Source organism: Pleurodeles waltl, chromosome 10, assembly GCF_031143425.1.
Source record: "Pleurodeles waltl isolate 20211129_DDA chromosome 10, aPleWal1.hap1.20221129, whole genome shotgun sequence".
NCBI classification, from domain to species: Eukaryota; Metazoa; Chordata; class Amphibia; order Caudata; family Salamandridae; genus Pleurodeles; species Pleurodeles waltl.
In genome coordinates this window covers 1,065,431,066-1,065,454,571 of record NC_090449.1, presented here as the reverse complement: position 1 = coordinate 1,065,454,571, position 23,506 = coordinate 1,065,431,066, and the positions used below count along the sequence as shown (strand labels likewise).

The 23,506-nt window shown below is 46.3% G+C and overlaps 1 protein-coding gene across 1 annotated transcript in view; it reads right to left on the bottom strand.

Annotated features, from left to right (window-relative positions):
* The window catches only part of HACL1 (2-hydroxyacyl-CoA lyase 1), a 97,630-nt gene that overhangs the window by 25,372 nt on the left and 48,752 nt on the right, over nt 1-23,506 (bottom strand). The window contains exons 12-13 of the mRNA XM_069212094.1: nt 2,741-2,842; nt 394-548 (exon numbers count right to left, since the gene is read on the bottom strand). Of these exons, the coding sequence (XP_069068195.1) occupies nt 394-548; nt 2,741-2,842 (257 nt within the window). The remainder of the gene's footprint in view (nt 1-393; nt 549-2,740; nt 2,843-23,506) is intronic.

The following is a 23,506-nucleotide window of genomic DNA, read 5'->3' as shown; positions in this document are numbered from 1 at the left end:
TTTCAGTCTGTCTTCTATTGTGTTCATTTGTGCATGTGTCTGTATGTTTGGGGGATGTTATCACAAGGGCACCTTTAAGCGTACTGACAAAACGTTCACTTTCTCAGACACTGAAAGGACTTGTGTGGCTTGCAGTAAGTGGCAGACTCTTGTGGCCTGTATCGGTCACTACGCTTTAATGTTCATCAATTGCCTCGTCTGCTTCTGTGCTTCATTCGCCTACTTGTTTTCATTGCAAGAAAAAGCAAGAGCTGCTGTCTCCGAAAGCAAGACAATTTGCAGTTTTATGTATTATCAGACAACTGTACATATACTGTGGCTGAAGGGCACCCAAAAGTGTGAGTTTACAACGCAAAATACACTGCAAACATTTCAGAGCAAAGAATCGCTCACCTGTGGCGAGGGTGGTAATTTTGCAATACTGTGCGACCGATGTCCATGGTGTTCGCGCCTTCACTTACGATGATGCAGTCCTTTGGCAGCAGCTCCTTGATGTGGCGGAAGACAGTGTAATAACTCATGGGAAGAGACGTCTGGGACGCAAGAGCCTGTAAGACAGATTGTAAAATACGTCACCTTCAGGGGTTACCGGAGAGACTCCACAAATGCTTTTACTTTACAGAATATCATAATAAACATATCCATAGAGTGGAACATCTGTGGCCCAATCCAAGGATACAGGAATATTGCTAGGATCCACCTTATCCAACAGAGACATCACTGCAGTCCAGCCCATATAAGGCATGAACATGGCAAAGAACCTCCCAGTAACAACCAGGAGGCCTCTTGGCCACTGGGTCAGTATTATAAGAAGTCAGGTGCTTGGCAGGCTGTGTATCACATTGCGGTTTTTCCTGCTTATCTTGTCTCAATCCTTTTTCCTTAAATACATGTTAATAAAGCTTATTTTCTTTCTCATAGATAATTCACTGATTGGTCATTTATGTAACTGAATGAAGTTTCTTACTCCTCCAGCTGCCTCCTGGATTAACTGCTTATGTGCCCAAAAGGAAATAACCTGGTTATTCAACTGAAGTGCACCAGCATTTTGACCCAGGGACACCTGTGGTAATTAACAATAACCACATAGGATACCGCCCGTAAGCCACTGACCAAGAAAAGGCCTGTCTAGCAGAATCTGATTTCTTTACACTCCATTGCAACAAATCCAAACAGTCCACAGAGAAGAATCACTTCCAAGACATTTTTCACCTGCAGTGGATAAAGTACTAGAAGTGCTGAGTAAAACAACTCAAAAGTCTATTTTGCTCTATGTGAATAAGTGGCAAACAAAGGAAGGGAATTCACAACCTTTGAGGGAAAACTGCTTGAGATGGACGAAGGCAAACTGGTTCTCGGCTCGCAAAGATTACAGGAAAAGAGGATACTGTCATTCTGAAAATAAAGATATGTCTTCCAGAGTGGAGCACTTGGGAATTGCAGTTAGACTGTGCCATGTTGGAGGACTATTACTCCCGGAGGGTAAACAATGGTAAAATCCCACCTCTTGTACCGGAAACTGGGCTCAACAATAGTGTTGTAAATGGAAGAAAGCAGTCTCTCTGGAGATATGAAGCTTGCAGACTCTTAAGCTTCCAGGGGTATCAAGGACTTACTGATATAAGTACAAACGTAGAAGAAATAACCCACACCAGGAACAGGACATCTTCCCTCTTAGCCTCCAAGAAACTCTCCTCACACAACCCTACGCCGTCCACATCCCATTACCAGCGTGGGGGGCACTTTAAGCCTTCCCCACAGTCAGGCAGGCAGGACACACAATTGAAATGGGAAGGATTTGTAAGTCATAACAAGGACTCACTCTACGTAGACAGGCGCTGCAGACAAAGGCCAACAGTAACAAAGTCTGTGAAGGTGCCCAAGAGAAGAGAAATGGAATCATGAGAGTCAAAGAGAATATTGCTTCCATAATATTCCACAATTTATAAACGGGCATAATGAGAGGAAGACAGTGACAAGGGCATCTAAGCCAACCAAGGTGAGCGTGACCCGGGACAGGACGAGTACTTTGCCAGGGATCTGGAGAAGAGAGAAATATCCAAAGGCGCAGTGACTTCATCTAGGAGTAACAAAGGCGAGGGAGGGTAGCGGCGAAGAGAACAGTCTGCAGAATACGTAACATTAATTGTGAGTGGCTGAGGTGTTGTGTTAAAAGGGTGACAATGTGATTTTTCAAAGGTGAAAAGCGCGTGCCTGGCAACATAAGCTAAGCGCTGTGAGTGTAATTGTTTGACTAAAAAGTGGTCAATTTCATCCCAATATTTCCATCGAAGTAGACTACAAGGGTAATCTAAATAAAGTGCCTAAAAGAAATGTCTTGCTATCTGTAATCACTAGTGGCGTCCACCACAAACAGAAGACAACCCTGTTTTTCCACCATTACTAACAAAGTAATCAAAAGAAAATAGAAAAAAGAAAGAGTCCCTGTCCTGATTTTATAAATTACGGTTACTAATCCTAGTACATCGCATGCATAGACAAACAATTAATAAACACGTTTTCTCAAGACATCACACATACTGAGATATTACATTTTTATGAGTTTCAATGAATATCCAATGATGGTTAAATTCTGTTATTCTGATGAAGCCAGGGAGGTGACAACAGGCGTTAACATGTCGGAGGAGAAACTAATCAGAGGGAGAAGTCCTGAGAAGGGGGCAAGGATGGCTTCCATGGGCCAGATCCTGATGTACTCCCAAGAACTCTTTCTCCTTACCTTGGAGGATTCCACGTTTGCCTTGATTTTGCCTCTTAGCGACCCCCACCAATCCGAACCGCTAGGAAACTTCCACGAGAACCGCTCCAAGTGCTCCAAAATCTGGGAGAAGGGGGAAATCATAACAGAGCCTTCAGCACAAGATATCTCTTGTCCCATTATCTGATCATTTTCAGACATTTGAAATACTGTAAACAAAACTGCTTTATTACACAAACCACACATTTTGGTTACTTCGTTATAACAGCATTAACAATGGACAGAAGAGTCAACCACTATTAGTACATTTCCTTTTATACATCATAGAAGAAATAAAATATGTATTCACTCTTAACATACAAGCAAGGCGAGTAAATGTTGTTCTAACAACACATGCTAACACTGCCCACCTACCTGTAAATTATCCGAAGCATGCAAACCAGTACAACCTATTTATATAATTCTCAGTGTGAGAGAGGAGGGACACAACATACAATACACACAACTAAAGAAACAATTTTAAAACAAAACATGAGTCATTAGATAGTGTGAAATGCCTGAGCAACCCAAACAAGAACTGGCAAAGCTAACCGTTCTGCATGGTGGAGTCATCACAGGAAAGGTACCAGGTGTACACACCACCACCACTGCAACTGTGCTCGTTTCTTTCACAAACCAGTAGAGCACAGGCATTCGTGTACACAGTACTCACAAAGCAGTATGTGTAAAATGCAGTCAGCAACAGTGAAAGCATCACTCTTAAACACTACACCCGCAGTGCAGGCGGGAGCGGTCCCTCACAAACGGAAATACTGCAGCACTGCGAGCATCCCTCCAAGGATGGACCCACCATACACCCAGCACCCATCGCAGATGGGACCAGGAACCTGACAAATGGCACAGCACAAGCAGCAACAGGGGAAGCACCCTTCAAACTGCATCGTTAGAAAGAAGTCTGGAGCAGTGGAAGCATCCCTCCCCTACAGCCAGGTACAGCAGAGGCAGCTGGCCTGTGGTCTGCCCCCTCTAGAGCCTCTAGATGCGTTCTTCCAGCATCCACCTAACACCAGCCATGGCGCTGATGCGTCCCAAGCCAGGCCAGAGGGCTATGAACAATTTGGTTGTAAGGGAGGTGAAAAGGACACCAATGACTCAGACTGAGCTGTGGAGCTAGTGGTTGAGCAAGATGCTGAGCCAGAGAAAAGGAAGAGGGGGTAGCGGGATAGGGGCCGTGTTTAGAGACTGTGCGGGTCCATCAGAAAGAGCGGAGAGTGGGTGACCATGATGAGGGAGAGCATCAGCGGAGGGCGAACACTGGCCAGAGGAACATTTGTGGCAGCTGTCAAGAGCTTGCAGGCATCCTGGCGGGCTAGCACATATACGGTGCAGCAGAGCCAGAGGGAATACACTACTCTAGTCAATGCCCAGTCAGTTTTTTGACTGACTTTTTCCTTGACTATTTGTGGAAGCTTTTTGAGATTTTCATCTCCTGGTGTTTTAGGGATGTCCCCTAAGAAGTCAACAAGCTTTACAGGCAGATGTTTGTGGCAGACCCTCCTTTGGTTTGCCTATGGTGCTTGGAGCGGGAGCACGACTCCAAGTTCTGCGAGGACTGCCGCACCATGAATCCCCTGGCTGTGAGGGAACGGTCCTTGAAGCTCCTCACTACCCGTCAGATAACCCTGCGATGCTTTCGATTCCGGTCATGCGGAAGGTCCGGGGACCACTCGCACACTGCTCCTAACGATCGAGTCACGATCCACTTCTTCGGGTAGGACCCATAAGTGGAAGAATTCTAATAAGTCAAAGTGATCTTCAACTTTCCTGTGCCAGTCCAAGTCAAAGGATCAGGCACAGGAGTGTCGTCACTCTAGGCCTCGCATAGCGGTAGAGCTTGTGCCAAGGTGCGTGCCGCACCCCCCAGACTTTCCCAGACCCGGAGCGATCCTCGCCCAACTCAGAGAATTTTATGAGGCCATGCAGCCCATATTTGTGTGGGCCGACCCCTATGGCTTGCCTTCAGGCTTCAAGGGTGCGGGAGGGGCCTCTATTCTCTGTTGTCCGGTGCTCCTTTGGTGCCTTTCAAGCCCCTTGGATCTGGTGCTGGATCCGGAGTGACGCTGCATGCAATACAGCGACCTTCCTTGATGCCTGCCCCAGTGCCACTGCTCCCTGCACCACTGAAGCCTCCTGGTGGCACAGGCCCCGTCGTCACAGGCAAGTGTGACAAGGAGCCGGATGAGCGTCATCTGACTCAGACAACAGCTGTTACGGTGCCTTCTGAATCTGAGCCAGTATATTAATTCCTTTGACAGGCCTATAGAGGGTGAAAATTGAAAGGTGTCCGAGGACCCTCATAGTTACCACCATCGCCCTGAGGAACCAGAGGACCAATGGTACCCAAAAAGCATGGAGGCCCATGTCATAGCCTAGGCCTGCGCATTCTCAACTTATTCCTGGAATAGAAATTCAAGGTGCTTACCCTGGCTCAGGTCCCTTCAGCCCTAGACCCTCGATACTGGATGGTAGCGCTGAAATTACTGGACTCATATTTCCACATCCCTGTCCTGCCTGCCCACAGGCACTACCTGCGGTTCACAGTTGCCAAAAGCACTTTCAGTTTGCTGTGCTACCCTTTGGCCTTAACCAGCATCCTCCGGTGTTTACCAATGTGATGGCAATGGTTGCAGCGCATCTGCAGATGTCAGGGGTTCCATCTTTTCTTACCTCGATGATTAGCTGTTGAAAGTGGGCTCAGCCCAGGCAGTCGTCTCCTACCTCCAGACTACAGTGGACCTCCTGCATTCACTAAGGTTCACTATCAACGTGCCAAAGTCGTACCTGACTCTCTCTCGGATGCTCCTTTTCATCAGCGCCGTTCTGGGTACAGTGCAGGTTTGGGCTTATCCTCCCAAACAGTGAGTCTGGGATATTCAGGGTATGATGCTGATTTTCCATCCTCCATCCTGCATTTCAGGGAGACTGACCGTGAGGCTGTTGGGCCTCATGGCGTCCTGCATTCTTCGCATGACACACACCTGTTGGCATTGGGAGACTTTGCAGTAGGACCTGAAGTTCCAGTGAGCACAGCATCAGGGGAATCTCTCCGACCTGGTCCAGATCTCTGAGAAAACTGTGAAAGACCTGAAATGGTGTCTGACAAACTGTGATTGGGTCAGTGTCGGACCCCTCTCCCATCGCCAACCAGAGCTGACTGTACTGACAGATACGTCACTCCTGGGCAGGGTGGCAATCTGTGAGAGGTGGAGATCAGTGTAATCTGGTCTCCGGCAGAGTCCGGGCTTCAGATCAACCTGTTGGAGCTACACGGAGTCCAGTTGACATTGAAAGCCTTTCTTTGTTCAATCAAGGGAAGGCTGGTAGAGCTGTTCACAGACAACAACACCCTATGTGGTACTACAACAAATAGATCGATGTGGGTTCATAGCACCTTTGTTTAGAGGCTCTGCACCACTGGACATGGTTGGCGTGTCGGGGCATTTCCCTAGTGGTTCAATACTTGGCAGACTCTCTGACTTCCAGGGCAGACACACTCAGCCGTCGAGGCCTTTGGGCTCACAAATGGCAACTCCATCCGAAGGTGGTGCAAGGTCTCTTTCCAGAGTAGGGAGAGCCTTTGTTAGATCTGTTCACCACCTCCAAGAAAGTACAATGTCAGCACTCGCTTGAAGACAGTTGTTGTTTCAAGTGGAACTCCACCCCCCCCCACCAAAATACCACTCCTGCCCAGAGTTCTCAAGAAGATCAGGAACGACCGGGCCCAAGTCATTCTTGTGGCTCTGGATTGGGCACGAAGAGCCTGGTATCCCACAGCTCCTGAGCATGACCATTGTTCCTCCATTCAGGCTGTCTCTTCGGGACGACCTTCCGCACAGCACCAGGGCAGGATTGTTCACCCAAACCTGCGCATGCTATACCTTCATACTTGGAGATTGAGCAGCGGCAGTTGGCAGATTTTGATTTTCCTCCGGAAGCCTGTGATGTCATTCTGCCAGCTACTCGTCCCTCCACAAAGACGGTAAAGTCTTTCCGTTCAGACAAGTTTGTGGCGTGGTGTAATCTAAGGATATTGATCCTCTTTCTGCGCCCTTATTCCAAGTCCTATTGTTTGTTCTTTCTCTGGCCCAGCAGGGCTCTGCTCTGGGCACTGTTAAAGGTTACTTATCCGTTATTTCGGCATGCTTGCCGTTTCCGGACAAACCCATTTTTTGGTCAAATCACCCATTGTGACTAGATTCCCCAAAGGTCTACAACAATGGTCTCCAAACATTTTAATGCCGCCCCCCCCCTCCCCAGATGAAAAATAAAAATCATTGGGCCCCCCTCAGAATTTTTCACAATTGTTTTAGAAAGAGGGCAATGTTTAAACATTGCAGTTAAGTACTGTTACCTTTTTTTAAATGCAATAACATGCTTCTGCTTAAAACAAAGGCATGTTATCTGTATAATGCTTCTTGTTGCCAGTGTCTAGCGCCCCACCCGGGAACACTTGAGGCCCCCGGCCCAGTTTGAAGACCTCTGGTCTACAATAAGTTTCCTCACAGTCCATTCATCAAGCCCCAATGGGGTCTTAGTCTCGTCCTGACTTATCTTATGTGTGCGCCTTTTGAACCGTTGCACTGTCCACTCTGCAGCAACCTGCAGCTCTCTGTGCATCCTCCTAATACCACCTTTGCCCAGACAAGCTTGTTTTGTGGACCCGTGCTTCCTTTCACCCGAAGGTTGTAACACCTTTCCATGTAGGTCAAAGCATCACCTTGCCTACCTTCTTTGCTGCGCTCCACCCTTCTAAAGAAGCAGAGAGACTCCATAGTCTAGATCCACAAAGGAAATGTTTATTCTACCTGGATCGTACAAAAGAGTCCCGGGTGGACAATCAACTCTTCGTCAGGTATGTCGAGGTAAGAAAAGAAAAACTATGTAGAAAAGGACCATCCTACAATGGCTAATACTCTACATTAAAGGTATGCTATGTGGTGATCAAAAAAACAACCGCCTGAGGGCTTGCACACTCAATCAATTGGAGCAAAGGCTGCGACCACTGCGTTAAAATGCTTCAAAATGCAAAACTATTGCTCCGGGTAAGTAACCAGGTACTTCTACCACATTAACTAATTCTAGATTAACAAGTTGTGCATTAATTTTAACAAGTCATGGAGATGGTACAATATTGAAAACAACCTTCATTGAATGTACCCTTATCAGCTATAATGATTCAAATTTAGACACATTATGATGTCATCAGGAGTCCACATAGAACATATCTAACCATGAGAGGGACAGGGAGATTATATGGTCCAGTGTACAGCCTCCCTACTAGTAATGCAAATCAAAAAGGTACACTGTTCCACAGGAAAAGACAAGGATCCACTAGGCTCTTCTAAAAATAGAAGCAAGAGCCCTCACACATCCATTGGATGTCATGCTTCATCATAGGGCTTGCTCCTCGTCAGACTGCTACCTTTTTGCTTTGCGTCTCCCTTCTGTTACTGCTGGCTACAAATTTGTTTGCTTAGCTCTCGCCGTTGTTTCAGCTAAATTGCCCCCTTGGATTTATGCATCATTTCCCTTTTGTATCCGGTGCTGCTCTTACATTTCCTTATCTATCCCAATGATGTTTTTTCATCTGCCTGACATTCTGCGTTTCCCAAGTTGTCCGCTAGTGCACAACGTTTTCAATTCACTTGCTTTAGCCTTCAGATTCTTGGCTTTCCCTTTCAAGTCTTTTAAATCCTGAATATCGTATCTACCTCTGTCGAGCCGCTTCTCTTCCCACGTGAACCTTCCCTGGCTTTGTGCAACTTTGCTTCCACATGGCCCCAAAGGTTCACCAGGCCACTGTCTATGCATTAATGTCCAGCGGCGGCTGCTGCAAATCACAAAAGGAGGGGCCTAAGATGGCCGGCCAAACTCACATGCACACTTGGTGCACTCGACTCCTCGTGCCTCCTCCCATGGCCCAGCCTCACCCCTCCCTTCACATGCTGGCCGAGCCAGCAGCAGAAAAATAAAACACTAGTAAAATATTGTTCTATTTTTCAGCTGCTGGCTCTTAGCCAATGGCGCGATGCTCCTTTACCATTGCGAAGGAGCCGCCCCTGTTAATGTCCCCGATTGTAGCAGACAACTGGTTTGCCTGGTCTCACGTTGCTTCCTTTCACTAAGCCCTGTCAACTCTGCCTGCCCTTCAGGGGCCACTCACCCAGCTGTATCCACCAGCGAGTCGGGGACTATACAGCAGTATCTTTTCCTGATCGTCATACGTCAAAACTGAGATTCTACTCTGGCCTGAAAATCAAACAAAAGTGTTCTGTAAACGTGTGGGTACTGATGACAATGTTGTAATTGGAGAAATGTCAATAAGTGATACATTCTTAGTGTAAACTAAAGAAACTCCCTTCTTTGTTGCCGAGTGAGCCTTAGATCTTATTAATGCCTTGCCTGCAAAATGCAACATAAATGTATTATTGATAAACTCCATTGTCTAACACCTCCCTTTGTAGCTGACTTAACTTCACCTGTGAGAAATTAGACAAAAAAATTGTGACTGCATGAACAGTCTTATCTGTTTGATGTAATATATTACTTCTCCCCTAACTTATAAATTGCACCAAACTCTCTGCGTGGTGTTACTTGGGTTTTGATAATAACATGCTAATTAGATGCATTTCAGGTTTGTTCCTAACACATCATTATAAATATGTATTTGTAAATATTTGTGTTGGACTGTCTGTGTTTGTATTTCACTGACTCGGTTAATAAAGTCAATGATTTTTTACATTAGTGTTTTTTTAAAGTAGTTTTATGCACTAGCGCCAAAGGAAACAACAGTAATCCCCTTAACCCCTTCTGTGCCTTGGACGAGGTGACCTCGTCCAAGGCTACAGTTCCCGTGTGCCTTGGACGAGGTCACCTCGTCCAAGGCACACGGGAACTTGGGGGAGCGCTAGCGCGCCTCCCCTGTGCACCCCCCCCCCCCAAGGCGGGGATGGAAGGGGAAGACCTTCCCCTTCCACCCCGACCACCCCCGCCCCCCAGAAATGCAAAGCATTTCTCTTTCAATCACGTGGGGGAGGCCCGGAGGGGCTTCAAAGGGAAGGAAATGTATTTCCTTCCCTTTGAAGTCTCTCCCAGGGTTTCAAAAGCCGGATTGCTTGCAATCCGGCTTTTGAAACCCCACTAGACACCAGGGATTTTTTTTTTCTCCATAAAGTGACAAAAGGGAGCGACTTCTTGGGCAAGGGTCGCTCTCAGGGGGGGGCATTTGGGGGGGGGGGGGGGGCAGAAACCTCTAGGCACCAGGGATCTTTTTTTTTTAATGTTTTTTTTTTTTTTTTAGGTGGGGAGCGACCCCTTAGGCAAGGGTCGCTCCCCTATGGGGCAAATTATATTTAGGCCATTTCTGCCCCCCTTGGGGGCAGATTGGCCTATTTTGATGAGGACAATCTGCCCCCAAGGGGGGCACAAACCACTAGACACCAGGGAGTTTTTTTTCTTTGCGTGAATTTCACGCAAGGGGAGCGACCCCTTAGGCAAGGGTCGCTCCCTGGGGGGGGGGGGGGGGGGGGAATTATCTTATGCCATTTCTGCCCCCCCTGGGGGCAGAAACCTCTAGGCTGCAGGGCATTTTTTTTTTTTGTGTTTTTTTTTTGTTTGTTTGGTTTTTTAGAGGTGGGGAGCGACCCATTAGGCAAGGGTCGCTCCCCTGGGGGGCAAATTGTATTTAGACCATGTCTGCCCCCCTTGGGGGCAGAATGGCCGATTTGAGGTCAATCTGCCCACAAGGGGGCAGAAACCACTAGGCACCGGGGATTTGTTTTTTGGTGCCAATGTCATGCAGGGGGAGCGACCCCGTAGGCAAGGGTCGCTCCCGGGCAGGGGGGGTTTGGGGGTCCCCCCCCCCCCCTTCCCCCGGGCCGGCTGAGCTAGAGGCCAAAATCCACAGGTAGGCACTTTGCAAAAAACACCTCTGTTTTCTGTGGAAAAATATGTTGTGTCCACGTTGTGTTTTGGGCCATTTCCTTTCGTGGGCGCTAGGCCTACTCACAGAAGTGAGGTACCATTTTGATCGAGAGACTTAGGGGAACGCTGGGTGGAAGGAAATTTGTGGCTTCTCTCAGATTCCAGAAGTTTCTGTCACCGAAATGAGAGGAAAAAGTGTTTTTTTGGCCAAATTTTGATGTTTGCAAAGGATTCTGGGTAACATAACCTGGTCAGAACCCCGCAAGTCACCCCATCTTGGATTCCCCTGGGTTTCTAGTTTTCAAAAATGCGCTGGTTTGCTAGGTTTCCCCAGGTGCCGGCTGAGCTACAGGCCAAAATCCACAGGTAGGCACTGTTTTCTATGAAAAAATTTGATGTGTCCACGTTGTGTTTTGAGCCATTTCCTTTCGTGGGCGCTAGTCCTACCCACACAAGTGAGGTATCATTTTTATCGGGAGACTTGGGGGAACTCTGGGTGGAAGGAAATTTGTGGCTCCTCTCAGATTCCAGAACTTTCTGCCACAGAAATGTGAGGAACATGTGTTTATTGAGTCAAATTTTGAGGTTTGCAAAGGATTCTGGGTAACAGAACCTGGTCAGAGCCCCACAAGTCACCCCATCTTGGATTCCCCTAGGTCTCTAGTTTTCAAAAATGCACAGGTTTGGTAGGTTTCCCTAGGTGCCGGCTGAGCTAGAGGCCAAAATCTACAGGTAAGCACTTTGCAAAAAACACCTCTGTTTTCTTTCAAAAAATTGGATGTGTCCACGTTGCGCTTTGGGGCATTTCCTGTCGCGGGCGCTAGGCCTACCCACACAAGTGAGGTATCATTTTTATCGGGAGACTTGGGGGAACTCTGGGTGGAAGGAAATTTGTGGCTCCTCTCAGATTCCAGAACTTTCTGCCACAGAAATGTGAGGAACATGTGTTTATTTAGCCAAATTTTGAGGTTTGCAAAGGATTCTGGGTAACAGAACCTGGTCAGAGCCCCACAAGTCACCCCATCTTGGATTCCCCTAGGTCTCTAGTTTTCAAAAATGCACAGGTTTGGTAGGTTTCCCTAGGTGCCGGCTGAGCTAGAGGCCAAAATCTACAGGTAGGCACTTAGCAAAAAACACCTCTGTTTTCTTTAAAAAAATTGGATGTGTCCACGTTGCGCTTTGGGGCATTTCCTCTCGCGGGCGCTAGGCCTACCCACACAAGTGAGGTATAATTTTTATCGGGAGACTTGGGGGAACGCTGGGTGGGAGGAAATTTGTGGCTCCTCTCAGATTCCAGAACTTTCTGCCACAGAAATGTGAGGAACATGTGTTTTTTTAGCCAAATTTTGAGGTTTGCAAAGGATTCTGGGTAACAGAACCTGGTCAGAGCCCCACAAGTCACCCCATCTTGGATTCCCCTAGGTCTCTAGTTTTTAAAAATGCACAGGTTTGGTAGGTTTCCCCAGGTGCCGGCTGAGCTAGAGGCCAAAATCTACAGGTAAGCACTTTGCAAAAAACACCTCTGTTTTCTTTCAAAAAATTGGATGTGTCCACGTTGCGCTTTGGGGCATTTCCTGTCGCGGGCGCTAGGCCTACCCACACAAGTGAGGTATCATTTTTATCGGGAGACTTGGGGAAACGCTGCGTGGAAGGAAATTTGTGGCTCCTCTCAGATTCCAGAACTTTCTGCCACAGAAATGTGAGGAACATGTGTTTTTTTAGCCAAATTTTGAGGTTTGCAAAGGATTCTGGGTAACAGAACCTGGTCAGAGCCCCACAAGTCACCCCATCTTGGATTCCCCTAGGTCTCTAGTTTTAAAAAATGCACAGGTTTGGTAGGTTTCCCTAGGTGCCGGCTGAGCTAGAGGCCAAAATCTACAGGTAGGCACTTTGCAAAAAACACCTCTGTTTTCTTTCAAAAAAATGGGATGTGTCCACGTTACGTTTTAGGGCGTTTCCTGTCGCGGGCGCTAGGCCTACCCACACAAGTGAGGTATCATTTTTATCGGGAGACTTGGGGGAACATAGATTAGCAAAACAAGTGTTATTGCCCCTTGTCTTTCTCTACATTTTGTCCTTCCAAATATAGGAGAGTGTGTAAAAAAAGACATCTATTTGAGAAATGCCCTGTAATTCACATGCTAGTATGGTCACCCTGGAATTCAGAGATGTGCAAATAACCACTGCTCCTCAACACCTTATCTTGTGCCCTTTTTGGAAATACAAAGGTTTTCTTGATAGCTATTTTTTACTCTTTATATTTCAGCAAAAGAATTGCTGTATACCCGGTATAGAATGAAAACACATTGCAGGGTGCAGCTCATTTATTGGCTCTGGGTACCTAGGGTTCTTGATGAACCTACAAGCCCTACATATCCCCGCAACCAGAGGAGTCCAGCAGACGTAACGGTATATTGCTTTCGATAATCTGACATTGCAGGGAAAAGTTACAGAGTAAAACGTAGAGAAAAATTTATGTTTTTTTCACCTCAATTTCAAAACATTTCTTTTTCAGTTGTTATTTTCTGTAGGAAACCCTTGTAGGATCTACACAAATGACCCCTTGCTGAATTCAGAATGTTGTCTACTTTTCAGAAATGTTTAGGTTTCTGGGATCCAGCATTGGTTTCATGCCCATTTCTGTCACTGACTGGAAGGAGGCTGAAAGCACAAAAAATTGCAAAAATGGGGTATGTCCCAGTAAAATGCCAAAATTGCGCTGAAAAATTGGGTTTTCTGATTCAAGTCTGCCCGTTCCTGAAAGCTGGGAAGCTGTTGAGTTTAGCACCGCAAACCCTTTGTTGATGCCATTTTCAGGGGAAAAGCTACAAGCCTTCTTCTGCAGCCACTTTTTCCCATTTTTTTAAAAAAAACTAATTTTTCACTGTATTTTGGCTAATTTCTTGGCCTCCTTCAGGGGAACACACAAAGTCTGGGTACCTCTAGAATCCCTAGGATGTTGGAAAAAAAGGTTAGCTTATGTGGACAAAAAGTTATGAGGGCCTAAGCGCTAACTGCCCCAAATAGGCAAAAAAAGGCCTGGCACAGGAGGGGGAAAAGGCCTGGCAGCGAAGGGGTTAAAAACAAGTTAACAATCCATGGTGGAGTGGGTAGTGTAGAAGGCTGTCTCTCTATGTAGTGGACAGAAACGACGTGCACTGTGAAGAGAGACCAGGCAACCCCACCTTGGTTTACAGAGGTAAAAACAAGACCACCTAATGCTCTAATTTTTATGGTAGCGTCCTCGAGCAGTTAGGCCAATCTTGGAGAAGTGCTAAGCATTTGTTGTACTCACAGTATCAATAAATGTGGACACACACGCAAAAGAATAACTCGAAACCAGTTTACAAAAATACTTCAGATTTTTATAACGTTTTTAAGACCAAGATCATCGAAATCAGGTAAGTACTTTTTAAGTTATGATTTTTTTAAGTTCAGCAAAAATAGTCGTTTTGTGCATAATTACGCACCATAGGAATCAATGGGAGAAAACTTTAAAAATGCCTAAAAAAAAATCAGGCAATGTGTTTACCAATGTCTCCATTCGTTTTTAGGTCAAGATCGTTGAGATTTCCTGTGAACCAGCCGGGGAACTTCGGGCGGCTGGTTCAGGCAGGAGCAGCTGCTGAAAGTCCCTGGAGCTGGTGCAGGACCACTGCAGGGGATCACTTGGAAAAGCACTGCACAGGCTGACTTCAAGGTGAGTCTGAGTGGTCCCCTTGGAGTGGTCGCAAGGGGTGGGGAACCCTTAGAGCACAGCTGGCTCTCCGGTGCAGAGACTGGGGAGGCCGGGTGCAGAGCAGATAGGTGAGCCAAGAGCTGTGTGCAAAAGTGCCCTTGGTCACTTTGGGGGTGTATACTGCAGGTTAGCAGGGCCACTCTAGGGGGTGGTTCTTATGCAACCTGAAGTTCCTCGACTGGAGCTTGCTTCTGGTCCTCCGAGAGTGCGTAGTGAACTTTTCTTCTGTGTGTCTGACGTTGGGGGTCCAGTAGTCCTGGCTATTGCACTGCTCAGCCACTGGAGGTCACAGTGCACCAACCTTTGGAAGGTGCAGGGGCTTTCCTTAATCTAAAAGGCATAACAGTAAATGGATAATGCCCCCTTGGAGTGGAGAATGCAGACTTCTCTTTTGCTCCTGGGGTTGGGTCAATCTGCCAGTACCCAGATGTCAAATCAAAAGTAGTCAGATATTTGGCTGCACTAATCTGTCTATGAACTCATCAGCTCTTGGAATTGGGTGTGCATCTGTCTTAGTTACTGAGTTGAGGCACATATAATCCCACAGAACCTAATTTCCTTTTTCTCTCCTTTGGAGTGAGGTTTGGGGAGTAAAACTACTGGGCTGGCCCAGGGGCTCTCTGAGGGTTCAATTACACCCAAATCCAAAATTTTCTTGACTTCTGTCTGGACGCTCTCTCCAACATGGTCTAACTGTCTGTAAATTTTGTTTTTGACAGGCAAGCTGACACCAATGTTCACATCATGGGTACACCAATCAGTCCTACCAGGGTTCAGTGAGAATAACTCAGCATACCGATCGAAGACTTGCCTGCAATCAGCCTGCTGTTGCTCTGTGAGGGTGTATGATAAGACCACCATACACAGAACCATCTTGTGGGTTGCTGGAGAGGAAATCATGGAGAGGTTCACTCTCTTCTTCCTGTCCCTCATCTGTAACCAAGAGCATGGTCACATCAGCTCTGTCATAGTAGGGTTTTAGGCGGTTGACATGAATTCTTCTCTTGGTATTTTTGCAACTGCCCAGGTCAACTAGATAAGTGACCTCACCTATTTTTCAAGTATGGGATAGGGCCCAGACCACTTGTCTTGGACAGCCATAGGAGCCACGGACTCCAACACCCAAACTTTCTGCCCTGGTTGGAAGTCTACCATAGCAGCCTTTTGGTCATACCAGTGCTTTTGCAGCTCCTGGCTGGCCTGAAGGTTTTGGCTTGCTTTTTCTATGTACTCTGCCATCCTTGAATGTAGGCCAAGTACATAGTCCACTATGTCTTACTTGGGCTCTTTGAGGCTTCTCCCAGCCTTCCCTTACAAGATTCAGAGGTCTCCTAACAGGATGCCCACATAAAAGCTCAAAGGGAGAGAGACCTACTCCCTTTGTGGCACTTCCCTGTAGGCAAAAAGCAGGTATGGAAGTAAGACAGCCCACCTCCTTCTGAGTTTTTCAGGGAGTCCCCCAATCATGCCTTTTAGGGTCTGGTTAAATCTTTCAACCAAACTATTTGTCTGAAGATGGTATGGGGTAGTGAACTTGTAAGTTATAACACATTCTTTTCACATGTGTTTTAGGTATGCAGACATGAAGTTAGAACCTCTGTCTGACACTACCTCCTTAGAGAACCAAACTCTGGTAAAAATACCCAGGAGGGCTTTTGCTACTGCAGGAGCAGTAATGGTCCCAAGAGGGTATGGCTTTAGGATATCTAGTGGCATGATCCACTACCACTAGGATATATCTATTTCCTGGTGCTGTTTGAGGGTCAAGGGGGCCAACAATATCAACCCCTATCCTTTCAAAGTGCACCCCAACCGCAGGTAGTGGGATTAAGGGAGCCTTTAGGTGGCCACCTGCTTTGCCACTGGCTTGGCAGGTGACACAGGACTGGCAAAAGTAATTCACCTTCTGGGACATTCCAGGCCAGTAAAAACAATTCACTAGCCTGCTCCAAGTTTTATTTTGGCCTAAATGCGCAGCTAGGGGAATGTAATGGGCTAGAGAGGAGAAACTTTCTGTACTACTGAGATACTACCACCCTCCTGGTTGCACCAGGCTTGAGGTCTCTGGCCTCAATGAACAGGAATCCATCCTCCCAATAAACCCTATGGTACCACTGACACTACCCTTTTCTTCCCGTGCAGCTTGCTTCCTCAGGCCTTCAAGAGTGGGATCGGTTCTTTGTCCCTGGCACAGATCCTCCCTGGAGGGTCCCCCTGGACCTAAGAGCTCTGGGTGGTAAGGCCCAAGCTCTGCAGGCTCAGTTTCTTCTGGGAATAACAAGTTCTCTTCCTGAGAAGAGGGGTCCAGACTTGTGATCTGTATAGAAACTGGCTCCCCAGTCTTCTTGCCTTTTCTCTTAGAAGGCTGGTCCACTATTTCAGGAACCAACAGTTCTTTTTCTCTTTGGAGTTGGCTCTGTTACTTAGTCTTAACGCAGGCCCATTTCGGGATCCCAATCATGGCTGCATGGGTCTTCAGTTCTGCTTCGGCCCAGGGGAAACGCTCCAGGTCATTTCCAAGCAGACAATCTACTGGGATGGATGGGGACACAACCACTTCTTTCTGTCCAACTACTCCCCCTAGTCAAATGTTACCATAGCCATGGGATGAAACTTTGTCTCATTGTCAGCATTGGTAACAGGATAAGACTTCCCTACCAGGAACTGATTTGAGTGGACCAAGTGCTGGGTCACCAAGGTGACACGATCTCCTGTGTCACTCAAGCTTTAAACTTTTTCCCCATTTACCAAAGGGTGCTGCCTGTATTGTTGCATATCACTAGGCCAGGCAGCACAGGGTAATTCTACCCCACCCTCTGTGACTAGTGTTGCCTCTGTGTGTTCACTGACATGGTCAGGCCCGACAGATATTCCATCTGAAGATTAGCAACTGCATTTATTGCAGATTGGGCTAGAGTCACTTTTATTGTTTTTACAGCTAGTGTCTCCAGTTTGGTGCCCTCTATTCTTGCAGTCATAGCACCAAGCCTTGTTGGGATCAAAGTTCCTACCTTTGTACCCATGCCTAAGCTGTGAGGAGTCTCTGGGGCCACCCTCCTATGCAGTTTTTGGGGACCTTGAGAAGACAATTTTTCTTCTGGCTCCCGTCTATCCCTTTGGGGGGTAGGGAGGCACTTTTTGGCCTCTTTATTTTTGGCCTCCCCCACCAGTGGTAGTTTTGGTCACCCTTGTCTTGACCCATTGGTCGGCCTTCTTCCCTAACTCTAGAGGAGAACGTGAACCTAGGTCTACCAGGTATTGTTATAGCTTCTCATTGTAACAATTACTTAGCAGATGCCCTTTCATGAACAGGTTATACAGCCCATCATAATCTTGTACATTCTTACCAGCTAACCAACCACCCAGCGTTTTTACGGAATAGTCCACAAACTCTACCCAAATTTGGCTCAGGGTTTTTTTAGCCTCCCTGAACTTTATGCAGTACTTTTCAGTAGTAAATTCAAAGCCCTAAATCAGGGTACCATTCATAAGGTCATAGGATTTAGAATCTGCCTCATTCAGTGCCAGGCGCCTATTCTTGCACTTTCCTGAGAGTAACTCCCACAACAGTGTGCCCCAATGTTTCTTTTCAATTTCCCACCCAATACAAGCTCTTACACAGCAAGAAAACCATTTTACCATATCTTCCCCATCTAAGAAGGGAGGGACAACTCATTTTGGGAGTTTGAGATTCAAAGGTTTCTCTCTCAGTATTTGTATGCTGCCACCAGAGATGAGTTCTAAACCCACCTCTTTTCTCTTTGTTTCAAATTCTAAAAGCTGAGCCTCCACTGTCGGTCTTTTGGTCAACCTGGCCAAAGTCAGGTCTTCTTCTGTGGGTGCATTAATGCTAGGGGAAGAGGATCCTCCTTCATCCCCCTTGTCCACAGCATCTTCTTCTCCACCAGAAGCTTCACCATCTACATCTTTTGTGGAGTAGACTTCCTCATACTGTGCCACCAGAAACCTAAGTTAGTCTAATTTGGCATATTTTCAGTAGGGTTTATACAGCTTGTAGAGTCTCCTTAACTGGGCATAGTTATATACCATGTAAGGGGCCAGGTCGAGCTCCTGGCTTTGGTTCTGAGTCAGACATGTTTTATGCTACTAAAGTTGGGTCCTTTTTAGAAATTTGGAACCCCTTTTGAATAAGGCCAACTAAAGTAAGGACTTTTCTCTCTAACTCTTTGTTATAGGGACCTAACCAGGGCCCTAGAATTTAGTTTAAAATTTTACAAACATTTTAGCCAATTGAAAAAAATGCAATTAAGCTAAAGACAATTTTGAGAGTTATTCGTATGCTTACAAATTGACAAAGTGGTATCAGCAAATACAAAGTCTTGTATTCCACTGCTGAGACATGAAACACAGGAGGCTGTCTCTCTATATAGTGTACAAAAACAATGTGCGCTGTGCAGAGAGTCCAAGCAACGCCACCTCAGTTCACATGGGAAATCTAATGCTCTAATTTTTATGGTAGCTTGGTCAAGCAGTTAGCCAATCTTGGATAAGTTCCATGCATTTGTTGTACCCACAGTATCAATAAATATGGACACACTTAAACAAATAACTTGAGACAAATTTACAAAAATACTTCAGATTTTTATAACATTTTTAAGATCAAGATCATCAAAATCGGGTAATTACGTTATATGTTACGATTTTTCAAAGTTTAGAAAACATAGTATTTTTGTGCACAATTAGGCACCATAGGAATCAGTGGGAGAAAACTTTAAAAATGCATATAAAAAATCAGGCAATGCATTTGCCAAGGTCTCCTTTTGTTTTTTGGTCGCAGTCGCTGAGATGTCCTGTGGACCAGCCAGGGAAGTTCGGGTGGCTCCCTGTCACGACGGGAGGAGCTGCTGAAAGTCCTTGGAGCTGGTGCAGGACCACTGTGGAGGACCACTTGGAAAAGCACTGCACAAGCGGACTTCAAGGTGAGACCGGTGGGCCCTCTTGGAATGTAGAGGTTGCAAGGGGAAAGCACAGCTGGTTCTCCGGTGCAGGGGCCAGGGAGGTTGGGTACAGAGCAGATAGGTGAGCCAAGAGCTGTGCACGCGAAGGTGCCCTTGGAACCAGGAGGCAGGTCACGTTGAGGGAGAATTGCATGTCAGTGGGGCTACTCTGGGGGTGGGTATTATGCAAATTATTTTAGTTGTCTCTTGAATCTCTTGAAAGAGGGGATAGTTCTGATATGTGCTGGGAGAGAGTTCCAGATTTTGGGGGCATTGCCCAATAAGGAATAAGAGAGGGATTTTTGTTTATGTTTTTTGGGGAGGATGAGAAGTAGTTTGTTGGAACTTCTTAGATTTCTTGTTTGTCCTGAGTTTGTGAATTTGGATGCTAGGCAGTCTAGTTTACCAGTGTATAGAGCTTTGTGGGGGTGACAAGCTTTTTTGAAGCAGCAGTGGAGTTCAATAAGGTTTGTCAGAGAGGGAGAGATGTGATTGAATCTCTTAGCTCTCTAACCATCCTTGCTGAAGCATTTACCGTGGGTCTTAGGGGTGCTAAGTAAGATTTTGGTGTGCCTGTGAGGGTGGCATTCCCATAGTTGAGTCTGGAGAGAGTCAGTGCTTGTGTGGCAGTTTTTAGGTCATTTGGGGAAAGCAAGGATTTGATTTTGATGAGGAGTTTTAGGCTATGGAAGGCACCCTTTGTGGTAGACCTTATGTGTGAACCCATGTTCAAGCTTAGATCCAGAATGATCCCTAGAGATTTAGCAGAATCCACAAGAGCTAATTTGCAGTTTAGAGAATCCAGGTTATTTATCCATTCTTGGATCAGCGGTGATTAGCCGTGGTTGGATACAGCAAAATTCTTCGTCTTGTCTTGGTTAAGTTTGAGGAGGTGGTGCGAAAGCCAGTTTTGAACTTTTATTAGCATGGTATTAAGCCGGCATATATAATTGAAAGAGGATATAGCTAGGTAAAGCTGGGTATCATCCGCATAAAGGCAGTAGGCAATGTTTTCTGGTCTAAATATTGCAGTGAGGGGCTCCATATAAATGTTGAAGAGTGTCGGTGAGAGGACTGAGCCTTGGGGGACACCTTGGGTGATGGCCAAAATATTGGACATTGTGTTGTTTAGTTAGGACTGGTTATAGAAACGAGGTGAACCACTATAGGACTGTGCTGCCTGCTCCGATTAGACTTTGTAGGGAGTCCAACAGCAGCTTATGGTCAACGGTGTCGAAGGCTGCTGATAGGTCTAGGAGCATGAGCAAGCAGCATCTGTTATTGTGTAGGATTTATGAATGTCATCTACTTTATCTAATGTAGCTGTTTCTGAAACCCGACTGATGTGAATTGAGAAGGTTACTGGTGTCAGTGTGTTGGTTGAGTTGGGAGATAACAAATTTCTTGAGAACTGTCGCCACGAAGGAAAGGTTTGAGATGGGCCTGAAATTGTGGAGACCCTCTGGGTCAGTGCCTTTTTTTCAGTACGGGGTGATTTGGCCTTGATTGGGGCAGTCAGATATAGTACCATTACTCAATGAGCTGTTTATTATCTTGGTCCATAAAGGGGTTAGGGTGTGCGTGAGGCTTTTTGACAGGGAGGCTGGGAGTGGGCCTGCGAGGTGTTTAGATCTTTCAATCACCATGGAGATTTCCTCCTCTGTGAGTGGGTTGAATGGCTTCCAGCTATTAAATGCTGTCGGGGGCCTTTGGCATTGGTTGGGTTTGGTGGTCCTTGGGAGAGATGTCTCTGTTTTGGGGACCAGGGAATGTGCTGGGGTTATATTAATCTCAGTTGTAGGTGGAACGTTGCTGGCTGATTTTTCGTGGAGGCTAGGGCAGCATCTTTAGGTGCTTTGCAGGTTTGGCGTTTATGATGTTAAAAAGCTCTTTGCTGCGTTTTTTTGGCTTTTTCCTGCGCATTGCGGAGGAAGGTGTTTTTTCCTTTTTGGATGTGGGTTTTGTATTTTATGAATTCTCTTTTGAGCAGGTAGAGGTGGGCTGTGGAAGAGTTAGCTCTTAAGAGCCTTTCAACAGCTCTTACATGTCTTCAGAGTTGAGTTCTTTGTTGAACCAGGATCTTGAGAGAGTGTCTCTGACCTATTTTAGCTGCTGGGGGTGTCTGGTCCAGGGTGAAATTCACAGACGAGTTGTATGGCGTTGTGAGCTCATCTTTTGAGAGGTTATCTGAAAGAGAGGGTAGTAGGAAAGGCATTTTTCCTTCGAGGTCAGTAAAGGCGATATAATTGAGGTTTCTACACCATTGGAGAGTTTTCCGCAGTTATTTAGGAGGTGCTTCCTCTTGGTTGGTGTGGAACAGAATGATGTGGTGATCTGACCAGTTGACTGGAAGAATGTTGTCTATGCTTATTGCTTCATTATGGGATTCAATGGCATCTAAGTTTGCACCTTTTTTGTGAGTTTGCCCTTGCCGTATTGGGTGAGATCTTTGCTGAGGAAGAGCTTGTTTAAGGATTGGGTAAGTGTGTCCTTCTGTTTGTTCCAGTAAAGGCTGAAGTCCCCTAGTGTTATGTTGTTGGCGTAAGAGAGAGCAGGTCTGACAGGTGATCACCAAAGGCGAGAGTGTTTCCTGGTGGGTGGTAGTGGAGGTGATATTTTGTGACTTTTGTGCCTTTTTGCATTGTAGGGGTACTGAGGTATTCCAATGCGGGTAAAAAGAGAGGGTATTAGTTTCTGCCATAGTTAAGCTGTCCTTGTGGATAATGGCTATGCCACCACCATGGCGAACCTCTCTGTCCTTCTTAATGGTGGAGAAACCAGGAAGGACTAAAAGGTCAAGGACGGGGGGAGGATTCATTCAGCCACGTCTCTGTGATGAATGCATTGTCAATGTCGTTAAACAGGATGGCTTCAGTCAGCACTGTTGCATACTTGGTTGCTGACCTATAGTTTACGAGCATGCAGTTCCTACTGCTGATGCTAGAGTGCTTCTGGGAGGGGGGTATTTCAGTAAAAGGGGAGGGTGGTCTGGTAGCACTAGGCAGGATTGATGCCTCTGCCAATTCCGGTGATTCCAATGATGCTGGAGGCTGGGTGGGTCCGAGCTGTAGTAAGTTCATACGTTTTTGCTAGCTCTAATGCCTTGTTCAGGGACATCTTCGGGCTTTTAGATTTTAGATCTAAGCTTCCAGATTCATGCTTTTGGTTCTGGGTGCAACATTTTGCCATTCTGCATACTGAGTAAATGTGCCAATGTTGGCATTTTCCACTCTCTGCTGCAACGTACTATGGGTGCCTCCTTGGTTGTTCTGTGCAGTGTGGTGCTATTATGATTAGTATTAGGCATGACACTTTGTACTTGTTGGTGACCCGGGGTATGAGTAGCATTGGAGAAGACGTAAGGAGATATTCCATCCTACCTCATGGATAGTCCGTTTCTATTGGACAGGAGATGTATGTACTTGGAAGCAAAGTTTTGTCGAATTACACCTGAAGCACCAGGTTTATGCTGGACATCTCCCACACTGTGGATGTGTGTCTTCCCACTTCCGACTCGTTTTAAACGCCCATCTGTCTACTTAACACATTTGCCATGACACTGAACTCTCCTGGGAGATGGTCGGCTGCACACACCAAGTGTAATTCACAAACCTTGATAGTGGCCAAGATTTTAGTTCCCTCACTTTGTTGAGATAAAACACTGCAGTTGTACTGCAAGTTTGATTTTGTACAACAGGTCTCTTTATGTGGCTTTGAAAGCCTTCGGTGTCATGTGAACTACTTGTTGATGTGTTTGACTGTATCCTTTATATGCCATTGACCTCTTGTTTGCAAACTGTTCATGTGAGCCCATACCCTGTGACAAAGCAAAGTACCTCCTATTGTGACCAACGTCTGGTTGAACATGCTTCCTGTTGTGTTCTGCAGTGTCACTCAGACATTTCTCCACTGTGTTGGTAACAAACACTAGATACTCACAGACTCTAGACCATTGTGACTGTTGCTTTGCAATCCATTCCTGTATTGGAGGCTGTAGGAAAATGCCTCTTTCTGCATGTTCACCCCCAATGTTTTGGACTGATGCAGCTGTTTTTTCAATTCTGTAAGTGTACTGAGTCTGGCCAAACAGGTCTCTGTGACAGTTCT